This window comes from Pelodiscus sinensis, chromosome 11, assembly GCF_049634645.1.
Source record: "Pelodiscus sinensis isolate JC-2024 chromosome 11, ASM4963464v1, whole genome shotgun sequence".
NCBI classification, from domain to species: domain Eukaryota; kingdom Metazoa; phylum Chordata; order Testudines; family Trionychidae; genus Pelodiscus; species Pelodiscus sinensis.
This window is the reverse complement of record NC_134721.1, coordinates 5,005,130-5,029,807: the sequence shown is the minus strand read 5'-3', so window position 1 is coordinate 5,029,807 and position 24,678 is coordinate 5,005,130. Positions and strand designations below refer to the sequence as shown.

At 48.4% G+C, this 24,678-nt stretch overlaps 1 protein-coding gene across 5 annotated transcripts in view; it reads left to right on the top strand.

Moving 5' to 3' along the window:
- Positions 1–24,678, top strand: part of ADAMTS9 (ADAM metallopeptidase with thrombospondin type 1 motif 9) — a 159,029-nt gene that overhangs the window by 68,952 nt on the left and 65,399 nt on the right. For all 5 annotated transcript variants that reach the window (XR_012906430.1, XM_075938511.1, XM_075938510.1 and 2 more), the window contains 15 exons: positions 66–202; positions 2,852–2,969; positions 3,246–3,341; positions 7,743–7,909; positions 8,022–8,151; positions 8,753–8,879; positions 11,196–11,406; positions 13,119–13,283; positions 14,211–14,375; positions 15,356–15,475; positions 18,210–18,314; positions 18,434–18,601; positions 18,776–19,063; positions 20,106–20,267; positions 21,532–21,708. Coding sequence is in view for 4 of the 5 variants with exons in the window: in XM_075938511.1 (XP_075794626.1) it covers positions 66–202; positions 2,852–2,969; positions 3,246–3,341; positions 7,743–7,909; positions 8,022–8,151; positions 8,753–8,879; positions 11,196–11,406; positions 13,119–13,283; positions 14,211–14,375; positions 15,356–15,475; positions 18,210–18,314; positions 18,434–18,601; positions 18,776–19,063; positions 20,106–20,267; positions 21,532–21,708 (2,336 nt within the window). In the remaining variant the exon portion in view is untranslated. The remainder of the gene's footprint in view (positions 1–65; positions 203–2,851; positions 2,970–3,245; positions 3,342–7,742; positions 7,910–8,021; positions 8,152–8,752; positions 8,880–11,195; positions 11,407–13,118; positions 13,284–14,210; positions 14,376–15,355; positions 15,476–18,209; positions 18,315–18,433; positions 18,602–18,775; positions 19,064–20,105; positions 20,268–21,531; positions 21,709–24,678) is intronic.

The following is a 24,678-nucleotide window of genomic DNA, read 5'->3' as shown; positions in this document are numbered from 1 at the left end:
CAGCCTCTTGGCAATGGCTGCACAAGGGAATGGAATGAAGATAACACGATCTTTGGCTTTTTCAGTTTTAATGAAAGATCGGTGCAAGTTGTTCTGCAGAGTAGCAGGAAACACTGCCTACTATCAGCTCAGGGACCGAGTTGTGGATGGTACCCCTTGTGGCCCAGATACAAATGACATCTGTGTGCAAGGACTTTGTCGGGTAAATATTTCTTTCTGCTGTTTAACGGCCTTGTTTTCATGTTTATATTGCAAAGCTCAGTTCTCTAGCCCACTTGCACATTCTTCACACCATACACAGTCAACCTGTGGAACTCCTTGCAGGAGGATGTTGTGAAGTCCTGAGGCATATCAAGGAAGTCCTATTGTCATGGTCATATGCTCTTTGATGAATTTTCAGAGGGCTCAGTGCTCCCAACAAGGGCTAGATTTTCCAGAGACCTCAGCAACTGCTTTGGCACCTTAAGCAATGGCCGGACTTTCAACACTGAACTCTTTGAAAATCTGTCCATAAGTGTTGCAGTTTCTGGGTGCTGAACACTCTTGAAATCTGAATCCAATTTTGAGCACATGAAAAATCTAGCCCTGTGCTCTTTTGAAAGTCTGACCTGCTGGAATTTTTCACAATAATTTTAATGCTATTCTACTTTAGCTGAGAATAACCTAGTCGAGAGTGACTCAGTGTCTCCCCAAATGGAAGCTCCCTTGTACACAGGGCAATTTTTCAATGGGACAACATTGCCATCTTTTTCTTCTTCTAGCCATGGCTCAGTCGCAGGCAGAAAGATGAAATTCCTTGATGCTAAGTCTTCTTTGGGAATGAGCATGCATTCTTTGGGAATGAAGTACAATAAACAGTCATCTGAAGAAGTGGGTTGTACCCATGAAAGCTCATGAACATATCTGCATGTTTTGTTAGTCTTTAAGGTGCTGCTAGACCAGTGTTTCTTAAACTTTTTAAGACTGAGGAACACCAAACAATTTTTTTATGGGGAACACCAAGGACTTTTTGTTTAGCAAAAAAAAAAAAAAGGAGGCTTGCCCCTTTAAGGGTGGCCATTTTGTTCTCTCTGCAACACTTTTGAACTCTGTTCTCTCTGCAACACACATCCGACTGCCTTGTGGCACACTGGTGTGCCACGGAACACACTTTAAGAAACATTGTGCTAGACTGTTGTTTTTTAAGTTTTTCCAGTTACAGACTTACTTGGCCACCCCTTTGAAGCTAATAAACTGTCCGTTAGGGAAAGAGATCCCCAACTGTCAGTGTCCCCCAAGGGTCAGTCCTGGGATCAATCCTGTTCAACTTATTCATAAATGATCTGGAGAAAGGGGTAAGCAGTGAGGTGGTAAAGTTTGCGGATGATACCAAACTGTTTAGGATAGTCAAGACAGAAGCAGACTGTGAGGGACTCCAAAAAGATCTCACCAAACTGAGTGATTGGGCAACAAAATGGCAAATGAAATTTAATGTGGATAAGTGTAAAGTAATGCACATCGGGAAAAATAACGCCAACTATACGTACAGTATGATGGGGGCTAATTTGGCTACGACAAATCAGGAAAGAGATCTTGGGGATATCGTGGATAGTTCTCTGAAAACTTCCACACAGTGTGCAGTGGTGGTCAAAAAGGCAAATTGGTTGCTAGGAATTATTAAGAAAGGGATAGAAAATAAGACACAAAATATCTTACTGCCCCTGTATAAAACTATGGTACGCCCACATCTTGAATACTGTGTACAGATGTGGTCTCCTCACCTCAAAAAAGATATTTTGGCCTTGGAAAGGGTTCAGAAAAGGGCAACTAAAATGATTAGGGGTTTGGAACGGGTCCCATATGAAGAAAAGTTAAAATGACTGGGACTGTTCAGTTTAGAAAAGAGGAGACTGACGGGGGATATGATAGATGTCTATAAAATCATGAGTGGTGTGGAGAGGGTGAATAAAGAAAAGTTAGTTATTAGTTCCCATATTAGAAGAACTAGAGGACACCAAATGAAATTAATGGGTAGCAGGTTTAAAAGTAATAAAAGAAAGTTCTTCTTCACACAGCATGTAGTCAACCTGTGGAACTCCTTGCCAGAGGAGGCTGTGAAGGCTAGGACTATAACAGAGTTTAAAGAGAAGCTAGATAATTTCATGGAGGTTAGGTCCATAAAAGGCTATTAGCCAGGGGATAGAAATGGTGTCCCTGGCCTCTGTTTGTCAGAGGCTGGAGAGGGATGGCAGGAGACAAATCGCTTGATCATTGTTTTCGGTCCACCCTCTCTGGAGCACCTGGTGCTGGCCACTGTCGGCAGACAGGCTACTAGGCTAGATGGACCTTTGGTCTGACCCAGTACGGCCATTCTTATGTTCTTATGTTCTAATGTTCTAACTGTTGTAGTGTTGCAGTATGCAAACTCCACATTTGATTACAGTGAGTCCTTGTCTTTTGAGAACCTCTGCTTAAAAACCAGCCATAAGTAGGGATGTTAACCATTAACTGCTAAGAATAACAGGAAGCCTTGTGCTTACCAGTCTGCTTACTGGTTAACCAGCCCTTGCCTCTTAGCGTGACTAGCTGCCACTAGAGTTGGAGTAGAGCATCCCAGCTGCATTGGGTGGTGCAGACTTGGCCATGGGACGTAGGTTAAAACGGTTCATCGGTTAAGCACTATCATTAAAATGGTTACCCAAACATCCTTAAGGGTAAAATGGTTACACTCTAAATTATGTGGAAGAGAGGGGGAAATCGTTTGGCAGTGGTCTTTGTATACAGGTGGTTAATATGATTCAATTAGGAGAGTTGTAAATTCTGGCCTATTTAACATTTGCTCGATCCAATTTTTCAACTTTTTCCCTTAAAGCAAGCTGGCTGCGATCACGTGCTCAATTCAAAGGCAAGAAGAGACAAATGTGGTGTTTGTGGTGGCGATAACTCTTCATGCAAAACTGTCGCGGGCACATTCAATACTGTGCATTATGGTAAGACTCCGTCACCAAAACGGTACAGAGAAAAATGCAAGGCTATCGATGCATTAACCACATACAGTCTGTGAAAATGCTCATTCATGTAAACCGCAAAATCCTTCCAAGTGTGGCAGAATCTAGTCTCTAATGATTTATGCTACCTTTAAATGAAAAATTTGGTTTGTGCAATGCCTGGTCATTTAAAAATTTTAAAAGATTTCCCTCCGGCCATACAAAATGCATAGGAATGGGCGGCAGAATAGTTTTGACGTTTCTGCTCCATTGTTTTAGGCTATAACACCGTGGTACGCATACCCGCTGGTGCTACAAATATTGATGTGCGGCAGCACAGTTACTCAGGGAAACCCGAAGACGATAACTACCTTGGTAAGTTGTAATGCCCTTTAGAATGCCGAGACACATGCTATTTACACGGGTTCTTTCTCAACTAAGGGCTATTTCATTTTCACGGTCAAAAATAGGCACCGGACAACTCCCAAACCGACTAGCCTTCCTTTTGCTTCATCTCTCCATGTCTCTGGATACTTACGAAGTTCTCATGCCAGTGGTACAGTTGTACCTCCCTTAACTGGAACTTTCTGGTCCAGCAACATCCATGGTCTGGCAGGACCAGGGATGTCCCTGGACCACAGAGACCAGGTATAGGGAGGTCGGGCCATAGGGCAGGCAGCAGTGACTCAGGGGGAGACGTGAAGGGGCAGGCAGTGAAGGCAGGGGAGCCACGGCCGGGCAGGTGGCAGCGGTGCCAAGCCGGAGCCCTAGCAGGAGGCAGGAGTTCAGCACGGGCCATGCTGGGAGGGGCCTCCACTGGTCTGGCAGATCCCCTCCTTCAGGACCAGTCAGGCTCTGTTCCCCATAAGTGAGTGGGCGGAGCCACCTTTTCCCTCCCTGTGAGTGAGTGGAGCCATGCCAAGCAGAGCTGGCCAGGCCTGAACGGGGAAGTGAGCTGAAAGCAAGAGGAGGATCAGAGACGTTGAGTTCCGTTTGCTGCCCCTGAGGCCTTGAGTTTACTGAGAGCAGAGCCAAAAGGCTCAATCTAGAGTGATATGCTAAAGAAAATAAATGGCGTGATGGTGGTCTGCTCAGTTTTAAAGTTTAGAAGATACATTTCCTTTGCTGTCAGTAGAAAATCTTGCTGATGAGAATACTGTGCGGGGAAAGGAAATACCAAATCAAGTGAATCATTTGGGCCCTGATCCTGACAGTTGATCCATGCATGTAGACCTCTGAGCTCCCGTAGGATCCAGCTGAGTGGATTTGCTACTTTATATGTCCCCAGTCCTGGAATTCTACCCTTTTATACATCGAGAAACCCTGTGGCACCTTAGAGAGTAACAAAGGATGTTAAGGTGCCACAGGACTACTCGTTTTTAACGTTACCAACTCACACGGCTCCCCCTCTGAGACCTTTTACATATCACTATTATTTTATGTCGAAATCCATTATGAACGCAAGTGTCTGTTGAAACAAAACAGGATTAATGTGCAAGATTCGATACCCAAGCGAACTGTAAAACGTTCCAAACACTTCATGTCTTTCTCCAGCTGGAGAGATTCCTCCCTCGTCTCTTTCCTAGAAAAATAATCTTCTGTATTCAGAGCCGTCTACCCTGTGCCGGCCCCCGTGCCCAGAATAACCTCTGAGTTCTTTCTGGAGGGCTTTAATCTTCTTGAGAAGCATGAAGTCAAATCCTTTTTTAATGTTGCAGGGTAGTGTATATTAGGCCCACATAAAAGCAAAGAGAAAGTGTGCATGTGTCCACTCATTTTGCAGTTCACTGAGTGTGAAATCGTAGGCTCTGGATAGTGTGACTCTTGAAGTAGTTACATAACAATTTAGGAGGAATTTGATGTTGTCATCAAGTTTCGGATGTCTAAACGGCCTCCCCTATTATAGTAGGAACTTGCAAGAAATGGAATGGATTCCTTTAATGTGTCATCTTGCTGCTTAGCAGCGTAAAAGCATAAGGAATTTGGCTGAGGCTGTACCTAACATTGCATTTTGCAGCTTTCCTTTGGCCATGGATGTGTTAGCTTCTGTGCAGTCTTTTTTGCTGTGTTCTCTCTCCTAGCTCGGTTTCAAACACTCCTTCCATGTTTTGATGGGAGCGTTGGGTTTTTACAGTAGAGAGCCTTTGTAGTAATGTAGCTGTGATGGGTGAAATGGTGGGGAAACTAACTTAGGAAATTAGCTACATAATCGCATTAGTGTGAAGTTGTGCAGCAGACTGCTGTTTGCAGGAAACGGTTCCTTTTATAAAGCAGTTAAGCTTTAAGCCTTTCGTGCTTTTGCATACCTCAAAATCTGGAATAAAACAAAAGAAAGGAAAAAGACGCTGGCCGGACTTCTTTGAATTGTCCATTGGAAAGTGAAATCCAGGCAGCTAAATTATACGGCACCAGCCTACCCCGGGCCTGAATGCAGGATGAAAAGTTTCTATAGCCTGACAACATTTACCGCTAACAACCTTGCCCAGCCGTATCTGGGTAATTCTTTGGTTGCAATATTTGGGGTGCAGTTGACATGCACTTTTTAAAGAAACGGTGTTCGCCAAGCTGTCTCCTCTTTTTGCCCCACCACCTGTGCCCTGGAGTTAGGTTCACCTGCAGCATTCTGCCTTGCTGCTAACAAGGCTTGGGGCCAGTTTAGGGCCTGCTTAAACTGCGGCTGGAAAATCCTCCCACAACCAGGCAGACCCACGTTAGCCCTCTAAACAGCGCAGCGTAGCCATGTTGGCAAGGGAGCCAACAGCCACGCTGGGTCCCTGGGCAAGGTGTGAGGGAGGCGCTGTGCTCCAAGAAGGGGCGTGGCCTCAGGTGGCAGGGGCGGAGCTACAGCCACCAGCACCACCCAGACCAATATGTCCACCCCCAGCACGGCCTGGAGCACGCCACATGGCACCCCCGCCTCCCCCCTAAGAGGAGCGCACAGCGCACCAGTGGCAATTTAAAGGGCTCAGTGCTTTGGGTGGAGCAGCAGCCAGAGGCCCAGGGGCCTTTGAATATTGGGCTCCAGGGCAGTTGCCCTCTTGCACCCCCTGTCAGCGGGCCTGCCCTGTGTATGCCCCTGTAGCCTCAGCTAGGGTTGTATGCACCGCAGGGAGCTGACGGAGCCTTTCCCTGCGGCCTTCCCAGTAATTGGGGGGAAGTTTCCAGCCGCTCCATGTGCCTGAAAAGGCTGTAGGATACAGTGCTGCGACAAACAGCAGTATAGGTGGGGGGGCATTGTTTCGGCACACGAAGGCCCGTGCAGGGAAGATACCTTAGGTGCTCTGGGGGGGGGGGGGTCTCCCCTTGCTCAAGCAGCATCTTTGCACCCACACCGCTATGTATCGCGACGCGTGCGGGCCATACATTGTCTGTGCGCTGCACGCCGCTGTCAGGGGGTTCGGCGTAGTGATCTCCTAGGGCGGAGCTGTGGTACATCACAGTACCCACAGCAGGTGTACCCACCACCGAGCAGATTCGAACCTGGGACCTCTGGTGCTTAGTGTCAGAGCCTCCACGCAGCTTGAGCTAAAAGCCAGTTGGCTCTCAGCTATGGCTGTGGAGCTCCCTTGTTCTCTCTGGTTGTAAGTGGTCCAAGTGCCACTCCATGGGACAGGGACCCACACGAGGTGTGTGGGTTACACAGGCACTATGTGCGTATTGCCACTGTCCTCAAGCCCCTCTTCCGCGGGAGAACCCATGGGCTTTCCTGAAGGAGGCTGTACAGGATCTCCCCAAAATAATTCAGTGGCTCCAAGGCCACCTGGGCCCACTGTGATCATCTTGCCCGACCTGCTGTGTCAGGCCAGCCAGAGAACTGCCCCCGGATAACTCCTAGCGCAAAGCTTTTAGAGACTCACCCACTAATGGGTTTCAAATCCAAGATGCCATTGTGGGCTAGCACCTCGCCGGCCCTGAGAGCTTCTCGGGGCAGCGGCTGTCGGGAAGCTGTGGCCGTTCCAGCCCCTGGTGCGTTAGGACAAGCGGGTTCTTCTCAGAGGGGGGCCGCTCCTCTTGGGGGTCACAGCCCAGGGCCCAAGTGAGGAGGCGAGGCCTGTCCCGCCGATTGCTCCACATCCCTTCCCTGGACAACTCCAGCAGCTCCCCACTTCCCAAAAACCCCTTGTTTTGCAGAGCTTGAAATAAGGATTTTCAATGAAAAAATCGCAAAAGCTGCAAAAATGTATCGCTGCCTTGACTTGCCTGGCCCTGCAGCAGGGCAATGTCTCCTGCTTGGGGGCCTGATCCCACAACACCCGGAACCTCTCTCTGCTCCCACTGATAGTAAGCCTGGCCCATAGTTTTGGAAATACCATCTCAGCTCCTGGAAATCAGAGGAGCTCCCGAGAAACCAGTGTGGCTACACCACTTTCTATCAGCAGAGGGTCTGGCCCCATAGTTTTAATATGTATGTATATGGGACCTCAAATAAAGTGCTTGCTTAGGTGTGCATGAGTTACCTGTGGAACTTCTTGCCATAGGATGTTGTGAAGACTAGGATTTTAACAGGGTTCAAAAAAGAGCTAGAGAGATTCATGAAGGTTAGGTCCATCAATGGCTATTAGCCAGGATGGGTAGGAACGGTGGCCCTAGCCTCTGTGTATCTGGAAATGGGTGACGGGAGGGATCACGTGATGACTACCTGTTGTAATCCCTTCCTCCAGGGCCTCTAGTGCTGGCCACTGTCAGCAGACAGGACACTGGGCTAGATGGACCTTTGGTCTGACCCAGTACGGCCGTTCTTATGTACTGACATGAGTTTTTACATCTCTTCTGCAGCATTATCCAACAGTCATGGAGCCTTCATCTTGAATGGAGACTTTGTCGTCAGTATGTTTAAAAGGGAAATCAAAGTTGGGAACGCTGTGATTGAGTACAGTGGCTCAGACAATACAATCGAAAGGATCAATTCAACGGAGCGCATTGAACAAGAAATTGTTCTTCAGGTAATGTACTTTTCCTTCACGTAAATGCAGCCCCACTGGGTTTTTTTGGCATGAAAACAGCACCGATATTGGCGGGCTACCATTCACCCGAATGTATCTGTGTTTTCCCCAGATTCTGTCGGTGGGTAATTTGTATAACCCGGATGTTCGATACGCATTCAATATCCCGATTGAAGACAAACCTCAGCAATTTTACTGGAACATCTACGGCCCCTGGCAAGCCTGCAGTAAACTTTGCCAAGGTGTGCACTTCGGTGTATTTTCATGTCGGTCATGGCATTTTCTGGATTTTGGTGGGGGTGACAAATGCATTTTCGTGTACTTTCCATGAGCTTCTATATGGCACGAGGTGGCTTGTTTGTGAGAGCTTTAGAAGTAGAATGATCTAGGCTGCCTTATGCCAGCGGATAATGTATAGCACTATTCTAGCACTTCTCATCAAAGTGCTTCCCAAACATTCACTCACTGTGCCTCATCACAACCTTGGCAGGTGGGGATATGTTGCAAGGGGAAACTGAGGCACCAGGCGTTTCCATTCCCAGAGCTGCAACGGGGGTCCATCTCAGAGCTGGGGTTAGCATTTAAGAGGATCTGTCTCAGTACCTCTCTACACTCACTCTCTCTCTCATTCCCCAGTTGTACCAAAGTCCATCTAAACAAGCCAGGTCCTTTTCGAGGTCACCCCGGTACTATTTAACTCCACTTTTGCAGAGATCAAATAGATTTTTTTCAGAGCCCATATGAATTATTTTTAAGAAGCTATTTTGACATCATGCGCAGAGAGGAAATAGACTGGGTCACTTTCCTGTCTGTCATCACACACGTATTCTTTTTTCTATTTAGGGGAACGAAAAAGGAAACCCATTTGTACCAGGGAATCTGACCAGCTCATGGTGTCCGATCAAAGATGCGATCGAATCCCCCAACCTGATCCAGTGACTGAGCTTTGTGGCACAGAATGTGAATTAAGGTGCACGCTACTCAGTCATGCATATACGTTAACAGCTTCTGTTTATAGCCTCGTCTTCTTTCCTTTTACTGTCTTTTGTGGTTCCTTGTTGCTCAGAGATCTACGCTAGCTGACAATAACCTTGCTCTTGTAGTCTGCTGACGAGTTGGATTCTGCTGCTGTCGGCCGAGCGTTAATGCTGCTTGCTGGCTTCCTTAAGGCAGGGACACGTTTTGCTCTCTTCACCTCAGCTTTCTGTGGTGAAAGAAGCACTAACTATAAGGGCTATGTCCATTATTTGATGCTGTGAAATGTAGAAACACAAAACAAATGCCTGTGATTCCTATTCTGACCTGTCCAGGAAGGCTGAGAACTGCATGGCCATTGTGTCTTTCCAGAAGCAGCAATCTGCAGTTGTAAAAATAAATGCATCAATAAAAGTAAGCCCAAATCCAGCAAAGCAACTAATGCATGAGCCTCGCTTTAAACATGTGAGTTGTCCTCCTGGAATTAATGGGGCTACTTGTCAGCATGTGCTCAAGTGTTTTGCTGGATCAAGGCCTTAGCCAAAGAACTGCCTGTGAGGTATATTTTTGAATACAGGTTGTACCTCTCTCATCTGACGTTCTTTGGTCCAGCAACATCTGTGGTCCGGTATGATTTTCATGAGCCGGATGCCCACTTATGATGGGTGTAGCCATGATTCCCGTGGTCCTATAAAGTTTTACAGCCACCAGTCCTGGCTCTCGGTGTTCTGTGCTGTTCTTTAGCTCTAGTTTACCTCTAAATGTCTTCTAATAGCCCAGTGAGCCGTGGAAGTGTTGGTAATGCTGCTAGACAATATTGACCTCCCATGGTTTGGCAAATTCTCTGGTTTGACAACAGTTGGGTACTGAGGGGGACAGACTAGAGAGATTCATCCTTTACTTACGAGTATAGTGTGGAGAAAATTGTGTGAACAAAACCCTGTTTCCAAAAGAGCCATTATTTCACCTGTATCACCTTTTTGCTTTCAAACTCAATGGGAAGGGGGAGGTGTTAAGCGGCTGCTATGAGCCAGTTTAGTTTTTATCTAGGCTTCCAACTGAAAATGGGCTGGTTCTCTCCCACCTCTGTAGATTGGGCCGTTGGGATAACAGCTAAGAGGTTAGTAGCGCCAGAGAGGGAACTATAAGTTGGGAAAAGGTTAACCACTCAGGGTATGTCTACACAGCAAAGGTGTTTCGAAATAACACCAGTTATTTTGAAATAACTTTCCTAGCATCTACACAGCCATTCCGTTATTTTGAAATTAATTCAAAATAGCAGCGGGCTTATTTTGGAATTGGTCAACCTCCTTCCACGAGGAATAGTGCCAATTTCAAAATTGCTATTTCGAAATAAGCACTGTGTAGACCTTAATAAGCGCTGCAGCCTTTCCCACAGTGCCCTGCTGACCACCCTGGCCACAAGATAACTTCTGACCTGATGCCTTGATGAAGCTGGTTCCAACCAGCCTTAAATCAAGATTTCTGCATTCAGAAATTGCGAGAAATCAAGAACTGAAGGGTGAAGAAAAACCCCACCATTCTCCGTTGAATTGTTTTAATTTTTGCAGCACTGCCTGTGGGTAATAAAACGCTTCCCTGGCAAATGTCGGGATCGGAGTGCCACCAGCTAAGAGCAAGTGCTTTTCAATCCCTGGTATAACTCTTTCTTCATATCATGCATCTTGTAACAGGGCATAAGTTCCTCAGTTCCACCCTAGAGGGCTGCAAGATTGACTAAGGCATACTGCTCCCTGGAATTACATTTGATATATGCCTCATGCCAGTACAATGCATTTGATGCCATGATTTTGGAAAGCTTTGGGGTTTCTTAGGCTGGCAAATAGTCCAGGTATCAGAACCAAGGCCTAAAATCTAGCAAATCCTGAATTCTAATCCTTGCTCTGCCACTGACTCTGTGACCTTGGGTGTGTCACTTAAACTCATTGCCTTGGTTTTCCCAGCTGAAAACAAGAAGCTGATAATACATATATATGTACATCCCAGGAGCAATGCAAGGAGTAATTAGCTCATGTTTTAGAGAACTCTTTGAAGAGGCAAATTGTTGGGTGGTGGGGTAACGAGTTAAAAGTCTGCATAATGAAAGTACATACATTCCTCATTTGTGTAACATGATACTAACTGTGTTACACATGCAGGATACTAAAAACCAGCTATCCTTTCTCCTTCCGCCTTTCCTCTCGAAACCAGGTGTATTTTCTGTACTCTTCCTGCCTTTCTAATACAGACAGCATCAAACTGGCCCAGTTACTGACGGTGGGTTTTGGTGGGGGTTTTTTTTGCTGCCCAGGTGGCATGTTGCTAGAAAGAGCGAGTGTGCCGCTCAGTGTGGGCTGGGATACCGAACACTGGAGGTCTACTGCACGAAGTACAGTCGGTCGGAAGGGAAGACGGAAAAAGTCGACGACCGGTTCTGCAACGGCCAAGCCAAGCCAAACACTAGGGAGAAGTGCTTTGGCGACTGTAATGTCGGAGGATGGCGGTATTCAGCCTGGTCAGATGTAAGTCTGAGTGGTGACAAGCCTGTGTATTCTGGATAGCTGTCAATCAAATATTGAAGGGGGCAGGCACTTGGCCAACATGACCTAAGGAATCAAAGTACTTTTGGCCAGTGCCTGGCAGTTCTCTGCTGTCGCGGCCAAGGTGTTCAGCTCCGCGCTGTTGTTGCTTTGAAGCCCCCATCATGCATTCGAGTCAGTCTACGGTCACTCAGTCCTGCCTAGATCCCTCCTCGGGAGGAGCTGTTCTGGGAAGCGGGCAGCTATAAATAGCACGTGGAACTGGGAGACGGTGACGTTTACGCTGATTTTTTTTCCAACGTGTTCTCTCAGGCAGGAGAAGCTCAAAGCTGCCCAGTAACCGCCGTGGCTTTTGGCATTCCTCCGACAGAAGTGCTGGAACAGTTTGGATCGGGGGGGCTGAGCACCACTGAACCAAACTGGGAACCCTGTATTCAGTGGAAAGCCCTTCAAATTTTGGGGTGCAGCAGCATCCAGCTTTCTCCCCCTGCTCCCTTCCCCGCATCCTTACTTCCAGCACCAATGTCTGTAGACAGATCTTGGCCTTACTTGGCCTTACGTACAGCTGCTCGTGCCATCTGTAAGAGTGTTTGCGCGCAGCCGGAGCAGGCAGGCTGACACAAAGCTGGGATTTGGTTTCTTGGCTGTGTTGTGAAGGAGCACTACTTTAAAAAATGCGAGGCAGTCTGATCTTTTACCACGTTGGCATTCACACATCTTGTGGCCACATAACATGCCCAAGGAGTGTAAAGTCATCTTGGAATAAAGGGTAGAGACTGTAAAACAGAGATAGGGAATCTACCCCACAGGGGATGGACGCGGCCCCCAGCTTGCCTGGATCTGGGCGCCCAAGGCTCAGGGCTCCCCCATCCAACATTGGGGAGCCCAGGCTGGCGCGCCAGTCCTGCAAAACCCTCAGCCTAGCCTGCTGATACATCCCCACTCTGCTCCTGTATCGTCCCTCCCACTCCCAGCCTGCTCCCGCACCTCACCACCCTCAGATCTTCCAAGCCTTCTTCCTGGCAACTCCCTCCCACACACTGAACCCTCATTTTTGGCCCCATCCCAGAGCCTAGAGGGGCCCATAAAACCTAATAGCCCAGGCCCCCCTAGGCTCTAGCGTGTGAGAGGAATGTGGGAAGTGTCTTTCTGCTCCTCAATGGGGGGGGTCATATTAGTGAGAGGTTTTTGGTTTTTTGAGGGGGGGTTACTTCTCATTTTTGTGCGGCCCCCAACTGATTTCTCTGTGGGTTAGTGGCCCCCGAACGAAGAACAGGTTCCATACCCCTGCAGTAAAACAAGGGTTGGACTAGAGAAATGAAATCGGGCCACTGCTGTTTGCCATTTCTCATCATGCGAGTACAAAAAGACACGAGCTGAATAAAATTGAAAGGCAGCCAATTTAAAACTGATCATGGAATTCTCAACCCACAATATAACCTGTGGAACTCATTGCCACAAGATACGATTGTGCTTTGAAAGATTTTTAAAAATGACTGTATCAGGGATTCAGACCTCTGTACTTCTGGTCAAAACCGGCCATCCGGGATTAGGAAGAACCTTGCTCTGTGAGGCAGCTTTTCTGCAGTTGTTCTTTATGGGATTTCTTGCATCTCCTGTTGAGGCAGCTAGGTCAGGTTACAGGACCGGCTAGGGGCTTGTTGCCATGTTTACGGAGCGTCTCTTTCTTCCAGTGCTCGAAGAGTTGTGGCGGCGGCACAAGGAGACGGCGCGCCATCTGCGTGAACACCCTCAACGACGTCCTGGACGACAGCAAATGCAGCCAGCAGGAGAAACTCATTGTGCAGCGCTGCAGTGACTTCCTGTGTCCCCAGTGGAGAACAGGCGACTGGTCGGAAGTAAGTGTCCGCTGGTTTAAAACCCGAAAGGGGAGCTCCATGCGGCTCAAGAGGTTTTGTCTCTTTTACCGATAGAAGTCGATCCAATAAAAGCTATTCCCATCCCTCCCCTGCCTCGTGTAGCTCGTATCCCGGACCCCACGTAGCTACTGCAGCACGGCACTTCGTAGTCAGCCTAGCCAATACCTGGCTTCTAAAACCTGATTCTTTCCCATTGAAACCACTGGGGGGCCGGTGGGAAAGGGGCGTGAAGAGTTTGGGGCTGACTCTGCTCTGTAGGGGCTCTCCACAGCCCCGCCCATGGGAAAAGTTGGGAGCCCAGGCTATGAGGGTGGGGAAACGGCGCCGTTGGCCCTATGACCCCAGATCCACTGGCCATTCTTCTCTTTACTGGTCAACCCTCCCTTGTTCTGGCACCCTGCCTGGTCCCGAGATGCAGAATTTGCCGGACGAGGCTCCCTAGCCGGGTGTAGGGCTCCGCTCCCAGCGGGCCCTGAGCTTCCTGCCGCCTGCCCCACTGCGCCCAGCGACCCCCTCACCGCGCCAGCCCTGGACAGGGGCCACCCTGCTGCCTCCAGCCCCTGCTGGACCAGAGAGTCCTGGATTTTAGAGGTCCAAACTGTACCTGCGATAGGGTATTGAGGCATTACTGCAGCTCTTAGGGGCTGGAGGCATGCGGAGAAGGGGGGCTTTCTGCCCTGGCCCCACCCCTTCCACCTGAGGTACCACCCCTTCCTGGAGGGCAGAGCTGCCTCCCCCCACCTTGCACAGGGGCAGGCTTGTCAGTTAAAGACACGCCTCTAGGAAAACAATTGGTGGCTCTTTGCAGCAGGTCTCTGGTCCATTTTTAATATCCTGAGGAGATTCCCAGCCGGTGCCTGCCCCCCAGCGAAGGCTCTGACCCCGCGTCTGACTTACTCCTTGCAGTGCTTGGTCACCTGTGGGAAAGGGCACAAACACCGCCAGGCTTGGTGCCAGTTCGGAGAAGATCGATTAAACGACAGGTTTTGTGCCCCGGAGACGAAGCCCGAGTCTGTGCAGACCTGTCAGCAGCAAGAATGTTCCTCCTGGCAAGTAGGACCATGGGGACAGGTAACGTAAGAGACTCCGTTCCCGTCCGCTCCTGGTATGAAGGGACTGGCGGGGGCCTTGGCGTTTGTGTTTGTACTAGATTAGCCAAGAGTTTCCAAAATCGGTTTCCAGGCTTCGACGCCGAAGGCCGTATTTAGGCACCTAAATAACCGCACTTCCCACTCTGACACGGTGCTCAGCATCTCAAAGCAAGTTACCAAGGAGGTTAGGACCACTGCCTGCATTTTACAGATGGAGAAACTGAGGTAGAAAGGGGGGATGGGATTTGCCCAAGGTCATCCAAGAGTTGATCTGGAGCCCAGCTGCCCTGAATCCCAGCCCAGTGCTCTATCCACTAGGCAGCATTCCCTCCTTTTAATAATAAGCAGCCTGATTTCATAAGTGCAGTTTCCGTTGGCTTTAGGCAGCCCTTTTTCAAACTCTTGCATTAATCTCTGTGGTATGTTTCGCGTTAATTTTCAGAGAGGGAAAATAAGCCATCTGTGCTAACGCCTTCCAGAGAATTCTGCTGCCTTGATTTCCCCCCGCAGCTGTAACTTTTCATGAGTTAGTTCTTTAAAGGAAAAAAGAAAGTTAGCTGGACCACACAAATTACTGACCGGCATCATGCCTTTCATTCACAGTCATGGTATGTTACTGGAAGTTTGCACAGCCTGTATGTAAAGCAGTGTGACAGGGATTATACTAAATTCATATCCCACCAAATGGGAAATCATTTAAACACTCATCCATCCATATTTGAAGAGGATAAATGAAGCATGCAGGGTTCCGACGGAAACAGTGAATTAAGTTTGACCTAATTTTAAGTGGAAATGACTGAAGTAGAAGAAACTGGCTTCTTTTTTTTTTTTTTTAACTTTTGGTGGATGTTATGAGAGAAATGATGCACTCCAAATACACTCCCCCTGCTTAATATTTTCCAGGTCAAATCTATATTCAGTCATATGCACGTGTCTGTCTTATTTTTTCCCCCTTCCCAGTGCACAGTGACTTGTGGGCAGGGCTACCAGATGAGAGCGGTGAAGTGTGTCGTGGGGGCCTATGTGTCAGTCGTGGACGACAATGAGTGTAACGCTGCCACCAGGCCGACGGACACGCAGGTAAAACGTCACACTTGGCTTCCTCTCTTGTTCCCTTCCTGGCCTGGCCTCTTGCAGGTGGAGAGAAATAAGTCTGCCTTTCCTCACAATAACTTGGGCCCAGCTTAGGAAAACAGTACTGAGCACTGCTCTTTTGAAGGCCCATGGGCCGGAGTCCTTGCTGGTGTCAATCAGCGTAGCTTTCGGAGTTCAGTGGAACAGTGTTAATTTACGGCAGTCCAGGCTATAATGACCACACTGCAATGGGTCACCTGCAGCTAGCCCGTGGCAGCAGTCACAGGTTCACAGGGTTATGGGCCTCTTGAATTGAGGTGTAGACATTTAGGCTATGTCTACACTCACGGCTTCTTGCGCGAGTAATATGCAAATGAGACTATGCGTGGAATATCGCCGAGCCTCATTTGCATACCTAATGAGCCACCGTTTTTTGCAGAAGAGGCTCTTGCGCCAGAAGGAGCATCTACACTGCCCCTTCTTGCACAAGAAAAACCCTCTTGCGCAACGCCGCTCTTCCTGAAAAGTAATAGGTGTGACGGCTTTGCGCAAGGGGGCTTTTCTTGCGCAAGAAGGGGCAGTGTAGATGCTCCTTCTGGCGCAAGAGCCTCTTCTGAAAAAAATGGTGACTCATTAGGTATGCAAATGAGGCTCGGCGATATTCCACGCTTAGCCTCATTTGCATATTACTCACGCAAGAAGCCGCGAGTGTAGACATAGCCTTGGGGGCCCTCCCTTTTTGTGGGATCCTAGAACCGGGACTCCAGCTTCAGCGCAAATGTCTCCACCACCGCAGGGAGGCAGACAGAATTGACAGACCTCTGGGCGAGGTGTGTGTGGAGGGGAGGCGCTGAGCTCACAGGAGGGACGAAGCTGGGTTAGCCTCCCTCCGCCGGCCCTTCTGAGCCACCCAGAGCACTCCACGCAGGGTTCCCATGGTGATTGAAAGGGCCCGGGGCTTCAGCCGCTGCTGGCAGCCGTGGCAGGGCTCCAATAAACACCAGCCGCCCGTAAAGTCTGCAGAGGTTAAATAGAATGGGCAGTGCTCTTTTTACAATCCAGTACCTTCCAGCCATGAAACACGGTGGGCTTGATTCTTCACTATCACACCCAGTTTTATACCAGTGTCACTCCAGATTACAATCATTTATGGAGCAAGTGCGCGCGCGTGTGTGTGTGTGTGTGTTTCTGTCTGTCTGTCTATCCAAAGCTCACAAGAGAGAGTGTTAAAAAAAATACCACTGATGTCAACACATACAAGAAATTGCATTTGTGTCTGCATGTGGTGATGTATGCACGCCCTATCCCGAAAGGGGGGCGGATCACTGGGGCGTGTGTACATTGCTACTGCTGCTGTCAGTAACCTAAGTCAGTCCGTCACCCTCGGGCAGCACAGCTTAATGGCTAGTGTCCATAGAGTTGCGCCTTGGTTGGAGGGCAGCGCAGCCTAATGGCCAGTACCGAGGGGACTGTGGCTAGAAAGAGGAGGTGGGGAGCAGCACCAGTAGCGAGGCCCAAGCCCCGACCCAGAGCCCCGGCAGTGGTGGAACAATCCACCTCTAGCTCAGTGGGGAATCCCACCAAAACACGCCAAGCTCCCTTGGACGGGAGATATCACTCGCTCGCCCTCCCTGGGTCGCTTCCTACCGTCTCTGGTGAGCTTTGAGTCCTTAGGCTCCTCAGCACAAATGCATCCCCGGGGCTCTTCTTCCTCTGGCAACTCGTTCCCGTCTCCTAGGTCTCTGTCTCCTGCTGTCAGGGTCTGTAGCTGGTCCACCTCTGGAACTCCTGCCACAGGTCCGCCCTCTCCAGCATCCAGCCTAGACTGAGCGGAGCTGCTTCCTTTTATAGTATCCCAGCTCTTGGAGCATGCCCAATATGGCTGGGGGAGCGGGCGGACTTCCTCCACGCACAGTGTATTAACCCTTCCAGCCCAGTGCAGGTTGTGCACATCCCATTACACTCCAGTTTAGCTAAACTAATATGATGATTACCTAGCTTTTTGTAGCATTTTTTCATCGTGATCTCAAAGCACTTTCCAGGTGGGGAAACTGAGGCATGGGGCAGTGAAGTGACTCGCCTAAGGTCGTGCAGCAGGTCAGTGGCAGAGAATCCACATCTCCCAAGTAGCAGTTCAGTGCTCAGCCTTCTCAGCCACACTGTTCTGTGAAAGAGGCAAAAAGGCATCAACCAGACAGTTCCCTATTTGGAACATGTTGGAGAAAGCGTAAAAATTAGTCTTATTCTTTCCAAAACCAGTCTGACTTATGTCCAGTATATATGCTCTGGATCCAATTTCTTCCTGGAGCTACATAATTAGTTGGGCTGGTGTTTTTCAAAGGTGCTTAAAGGTGTTAAGGACCCAACTGCTGTGTCAGCCTGGTCCCCAAAACTCCTCTCTTTGGAAGTTCACCCTCCTAAATGTAGATGATGTATGATTGTCAGGCTTGGTAGTTTTGAGGATACTGGTAAATCAAATGCCAGGTGCAATTCTGCTGTAAGTTCTCCCTTTTCTCCTCTTTCCCTCGCCACGTATTGATTTTGAATTTTGTAAATCTTCCACGAAGGTCTGAGAGCACAAGCTGCCTCCCTTAAAGTGAAGAGTTTGTACACAGCAGATTTTAGGGCACAGTGTATTTTTCCTTCTTTTTTAACCGCCTCGGGGAAATGACTTGCCTGGCACCTCTGCAAATCAACAATCCATTATTGTTTCATTTCCTCGCCTCCTTTTGTTGGCTAGGACTGTGAAGTCGCTGCGTGCCCGTTCCATCCAGCGGCTCCGGACTCGAAAAGATCTCTGCTCGGCGTTCACAGGACACAATGGAGATTTGGATCCTGGACGCCGGTAAGTGTGGTGTCAGCGGCCACATCGATAAGACGACATGGTCTCATCCTGCGGCCTGTGTCATAGTGCAGCGGTAGAGGACGTCTCGCTCAATGACTTGTCGATGTTTTTTTTCCTAGTGCTCGATGACATGTGGGAAAGGGACCAGGATGAGATACGTCAGCTGCCGTGATGATCAGGGTTCAGTGGCGGATGAAGCCGCCTGTTTTCACCTCCCGAAGCCTTCGGCAACAGAGGTGTGCACCGTAACCCCCTGTGGACAGTGGAAAGCCCTGGAGTGGAGTTCTGTAAGTAAATCCAGTTCTTACCCCAGGACTTGCCTCTTCCTGGGTTTGTTTCAGCTGTTTCTCATGTACTCTGCCATCCGGTGCACTTCTGAGGGTTAAAGGTCTTTTGCTTAGCAAGTGGTTTCATTTTACAAAGCATCTCTCCAGCGACGTCTTTTCCGCTTGTCAATGCAGTGTTCGGTGACGTGCGGCCAAGGGAAGGCCACGCGGCAGGTGGTCTGTGTGAATTACAGCGACCAGGTGGTCGATGGAAGTGAATGCGATCCAGACGATCTCCCGGCCACGGACCAGGATTGCTCGGGGTCTTCCTGTCAGAACAGCCATGACTACGACAGACCGATCCGCCCTTTCCCCTACCCAGAGCAGCGGCCGAAACCCCACCCAGGGGGGAACCCCAGCCAGAACGCTGGCCCTGCGCGTGTCCCGGGAGGCAGCCAATGGAGAATTGGCCCGTGGGGTGCTGTGAGTGTCAGTTTATTCGCTTCATGCCAGACTGAGCTTTGTGTTGCTTTCCCCCCTGCACGCAAGTGTAACAAGGTACCACCTCGCGCCCCTGCGCTCGCTACCCATCTCGCTCAAACCTCTATGGGCCGTCTGTTCCTCTGCCCATATATGTGTCCTTAGCTCTGCTCCTCCGAGCCGCAGCAAGCACAGCCGGGAAAGTAATCGGTGCCAGGCATAAGGCTGGCAACATTGCTTCCCTGGAGGCAAAGGACTAAGGTGGGACCGGACGGCGCCTTTGAGTTAGTCTGGGTCTCGGTCTCCTCCTGGGGCAGCACAGCTCAGGGCTAGTGACCATCTACAACAGAGCCCTTCTTCCCCCCCCCCAGAAAACCTGTGCAAGTAGAGCTGGGAAGCGATGCATTGCTAACGTCCCTCTTCAGCACAGCCGGGACGTGTGGGTGCAAGTTTCTATCCGAGTCAAGTCAGTGGAGTTGCTCCATGCACTGAAAGTTATGCCCAGGCATAATTCCTTTGCTGAGTGGAGCCGAGGCTGGAGGTCTAGATTGGATATTAGAGGAAACCATCCCTAGATGGGTGGGGAAGCGCTGGGATGGGTTCCCTGGGAGTGGGTGGATTCTCCATCCCTAGAGGTTTGTAAGGCTCGGTGTGACAAAGCCCTGGCTGGGATGATTGAGTTGGGGTGGGTCCTGCTTCGGGCAGGGGGCTGGACTCGATGACTCCTGAGGTCTCTCTCAGCCTTGTGATTCTGTGGACTCTTCAGAACAATAGGCATTTGTACGTGATATACACAGACAGAAAAGCACGGGTGCCAGCTTCCTCATTTCCCCCGGGGGTGCTCGAACTCCCCCCTACCCCCCCCGCCTCAAGCCCTGCCCTTACTCCATCCCATCCCCCTTTTTTCTATTAACACTAGCTCCTTTGCAGAGAGGCAGGGTTTCCATTCCTGTCACCTGAGAGCACACCCGTCCCTGACGGGGGAGCCCCTGAAAGCGAGGCAAAGCCTGGACTTACGGCACCGTGGGGGGGTTGTGTTTTGCAGTGCTCTAGTACGTGCGCCGGGGGATTTCAGCGGCGGGTGGTGGTGTGCCAGGATGAAAACGGATACACCGCAAGGAACTGTGAGGAGAAAGCAAAGCCTGTTGAGCAGAGATCATGTGAATCCGGCCCTTGCCCTCAGTGGGCGTATGGCAGCTGGGGAGAGGTGAGCGCCGAGTTAACTTTTTCCTGTCTCTATCAAGCCGTAAACCAAGGTTTTCAGTCAGCGGGTGAGAGGGGGTGTTTAAAATGCAAGAAAAGAAATCTTGTCATGGGGGGCCAAAGGTTTCATTTACTAAAAAGCAGATTCTTGGGAGCCGCACCCGTTCTGTCATGGGTCTGACGATGTTTTCCGTTAAATATGTCACAGCACCATTTCCGGACAACGACAGAGTTTTGAAAACTCTCTAATTAAAACAGGCCGTTTTTGAGAGAAAAAGGTATGTCGGCTTGCTCTAGTGAGTTTAGTGTCCTGCTTCAGACAGCTCTAAAAGCAATGGGCAGAGCGGGTGGTTAGCCCTTTCTGAAAATTTGATTCCATTTAATGTGTGTCTTATTTTGAGCACCCCAAAATAGTGGCATTCAAAATCTCTGGTCCCTTCCGAAATTAAAAAAAAAATACCAACACCCTCTTCTGGGGCCTGCTCTGAAATCTAAGGCACTAGACCAGAAGGGCACCTTAAGGTACGCCGTCCAGTTACGTAAAATACGTAACTGGATTCGGATTATCTTAAGCCGAGCTCCCAGAGTGCCTACACTACAGGAGGCCGACAGCATCACACGCTCCTGTCTGCTTTCCGTATTCCTCGCAGAATGAGGAGTATGGGACGCCAGTGGGGACCGCTCTTAAGAGTTTGATTGGGTGGGGGCTAATTCTCATTTGGGGGGGCTAACTGCAGGCTTCTTGCGCAAAAACTTGTGGAGCATCTACACTGCACGCATGTTCTTGCGCAAGTAAATTTACAGTATAGCGTCAGAACAGAGGGCTTCTTGCGCAAGAGTTATTCCTCTCTTCACGAGGAATAAGCCCTCTTGTGCAAGAGCTCTTGTGCAAGAAGGCAGTGTGGATGGGCAACAGGGGTTTCTTGCTCAAGAAACAGCTATGGCTAAAATGGCCATCAGAGCTTTCTTGCACAAGAGCGCGTCCACACTGCCCTGGACGGTCTTGCACAAAAGCACATGGCAGTGTGAACACGCTCTTGCGCAAGACCTTTTGCACAAGAACTCTTGAGCAAAACAGTTCTTGCACAAGAACAGTTCTTGCAGTGTAGACATAGCCTGCAAGATTGACCTCCTGACAGTCGATCTTCTCCATAGTGCAGACAAGCCCAAATCGATTTCAGTGGGGGTTGGCTCAGACAGCGCTACTCGTGTTCAATGTGTATGTTATAAGACGACAACCACGTTCTCTGTTGCTTTCCCTTTTCTAGTGCACAAAGTCATGTGGTGCAGGAACAAGAACACGGCTCGTGGCATGCCAGCGCCCTAGTGGCGAAAGGTTTCCAGATCTGAGCTGTGAAATTCTCGACAAACCACCAGACCGTGAGCAGTGCAATATGCAGAACTGTCCTAGAGATGCTGCCTGGAATTCTGGTCCTTGGAGCTCGGTACGACCATAAAATATTTATCTTTGTGACTCTTTATAGATGTTCCATAACCACAGATTTAACATGCTTGCAGCCAAGGTGTTACTATTGTGTGTCATAACACTGCACTTACAGAAGATTTACAGTATATTCCAAGGGGCACAGTCAGGAAGGGCTTCCATTAGCAAGTTAAACTCCTTTAATTTAAAAGGCACTTTCTACTAGATAACCAACTTTGTACATTTTATAACAGTGCAAGCACTATGCATTACCAGTCTTGGTTATGACTGAGTTCTTTGCATGCAAATTAAAGCCTGTCATTTTAAGCAGGACATTTAAATTTAAATGAAAGGTTTGATTATATTCAATATTACTGTTTTATTGTGCACTGATTAGTGCACCTGTTGTATTTTCTCGGCCAATTCTTGGGAGAATTCTGGTGCTAATTTGCCCTCACTCGCAAGTATATGAGTTTATAAGTGTGTAAGTATTTTTTTATAAATACATGCACATCCATCCGGAAAACACATGGAGAGTCCTACATTCGTATAATGTGTGTGTGTGTGTGTGTGTGTGTGTGTGTGTATATACACACACACACACACATACATACACACACACACACACACGTGTGTGTGTGTGTTTGTTCATATTACATGGTGCGTCTACACTGCACCTGGAGCTTGAAATAAGCTATGCAAAGTGTGTCGCTTATTTCGAGTCAATTTCTTATTTCGAAATTTGGCACTTATTTCAAAATAAATCACTATTCCGAACAGTCCCTTACTCCTCGTGGAATGAGGTTTACAGGGACGTCGGAAGAGCGAGCCCGTTATATTTTGAAATAACGGGCATGCTCAAAAGACCTCCGGTATCTCGAAATAGCGCTGCAGTGTAGCCGTAGCCGTAATGTCCTTTTTTTTCACAGTGGAGGTGGCTTTTAAGCTACCCTTGACTATTTCCCCAAGTGTTAGACCAATCTTGGACCATTGCTCTAAATTGCACTCGGTACCAATGGTACCCTAATGGATTATTAGGGCAGCCAGGATCAACAAGAGTTAAGGAAGTCTCCTTACTCTAGGCCATGTTTCCAGTCCAACTTCTGGTGGGGCTTGGCATAGCAGTGGTTATACTAGCTCTGTACCACTTGGATCACCCCAATGCAGGAGAATCATCCCCCCCACGGCTCCAGCAGTGCAAAGTGACTCTAATTCAGGGGATGATCCAAGCCATCGTCTAGCGTCCTGTCGCTTAAAACTCTACCCTGCCCCGCCTGGCATCTGTCTGCTCTCCACAGAATAATACTAACTTCCTATACGAAAGGCCCACCAGTGGAATTTTAGTGCTCCTGGCTGGTTGCTAACGCTGAAATGAGGGTGGGACTTGGATTATGCTCTAGGTAAAAGGAAAACCCTTGATGTGACCGTTTTAAAATGACATGCAAACACATCCAAACGTATATTTTGCTATAACATAGCTGAAGGTCTTTTAACGGTGATTTGACTCGAAAGCACTTTATTATTATATATGTATAAAGAGGCCTTTGTAATCTCTTGACTTGCTTCAACACTTTGGTTTTAAAAGTCACATTGCTGGAGTTTAACTTCACCGTAGTGTCTGTGGATGCTTTTGGTAACATTTCAAATATTTTTTTCATACCTCAGTGAATTATGTGATAGCCATACAATAGCTGACTTGTATTTATACGGTGCTTCATCCTTACAAGGGACAGTGACAGGAAATCGTTAATTTGAGGTGCTAATGTATCACTCTGATCCTGATAGTTGGTGCTAAAAGTGAACAAACTGAGCACGCCTCGATCCACAGTGCAGTTGTTTTCTCCCACAGCTACGTCCTGGGAATTGCTGCTAAATTGTATTTCATGTGCTTGAACATTGGCAAGACCCACAACGGGGACAGACTGTTGGGTTTTGGCATCGTCTGGCGCTTGGCATTGCCACAGCGTCAATCGGGGACAGACTGTCGCGTTGTCCCAGCTCTGGTGTAACTTGTCTGTTTCAGTGGAGTTGTGCACACCTATACCACAGCTGACTCTGACCCCCATGGTTTGATATATAGGGCTCCATCCTGCAGTCCTTCCCCAGTCAAACCTCAGGCTAGCGATGCCAGGGGTCAGTGAGCTGAGTCAGGGTGCAGAATCGTCTTGCAGGACTGGGATGCATGCTGTAGTCAACTGAGTCCCTAGTCTTAGAGTCATTAAGTTTGCTTTAATTCTTCAGTGGAGAACCTTGTGAGCAAAGTATTCAGCAGCAGTATTCAGTTACCCCCGCCTCCCGTCCTTTTTCATGCAAAATTCCCACTGGAGAATGGTTTTCAGAACTGAGCTACTATTATTGCTGTGTAGGGTCTTGATCTTTCATGCCAAGTGTCTAAACTGTTGTTTGCCCGAGCTCTGCCTTAAGTACTCCAGAGCTGTATTTGAGGACCTGGGTGATCATCTGTGAGCTTAACAAGGAGCCAACGTTTTGTCTCCCCTGGAAAACATACCGTATACCCGTATCCCTCCTTTTTGGATTACCATGAGTTGCTACAGATTGTAGTAGGAGAGAGTCCAATTTTTCATTTTGTGCCACCTCACTTGCCTCTAGGTCTGACATCATTCTGTAGCCTGTCATACTTCGTCTGTTTAGATGGAGTGTCACTACCATATTTTTGGTCACTTTTGAAACAAGAGTATAGTATTAGCTGAAACTTTTCAGCAGTATGGATTGATGTATTTATGTAATAAAGTGTATTTATTTTTCCAGTATTGTTATTTAATTTTATATAAATATTGCATACTGTTACAATGTTTAATGTTAACCTTGAGCCGTGAAAATTAAAGAGAAGTAGAATGTAATGAATTTGTATAATGATTTTTTGAGTCTTATGCTAAACTGCAATAATACACTTGATGCTATAAGATGGCAACACTTTCTGATTAGGTAGTATACAGTTGTATCTTTCCACAGTTTTAAAAAAAATCCTTAT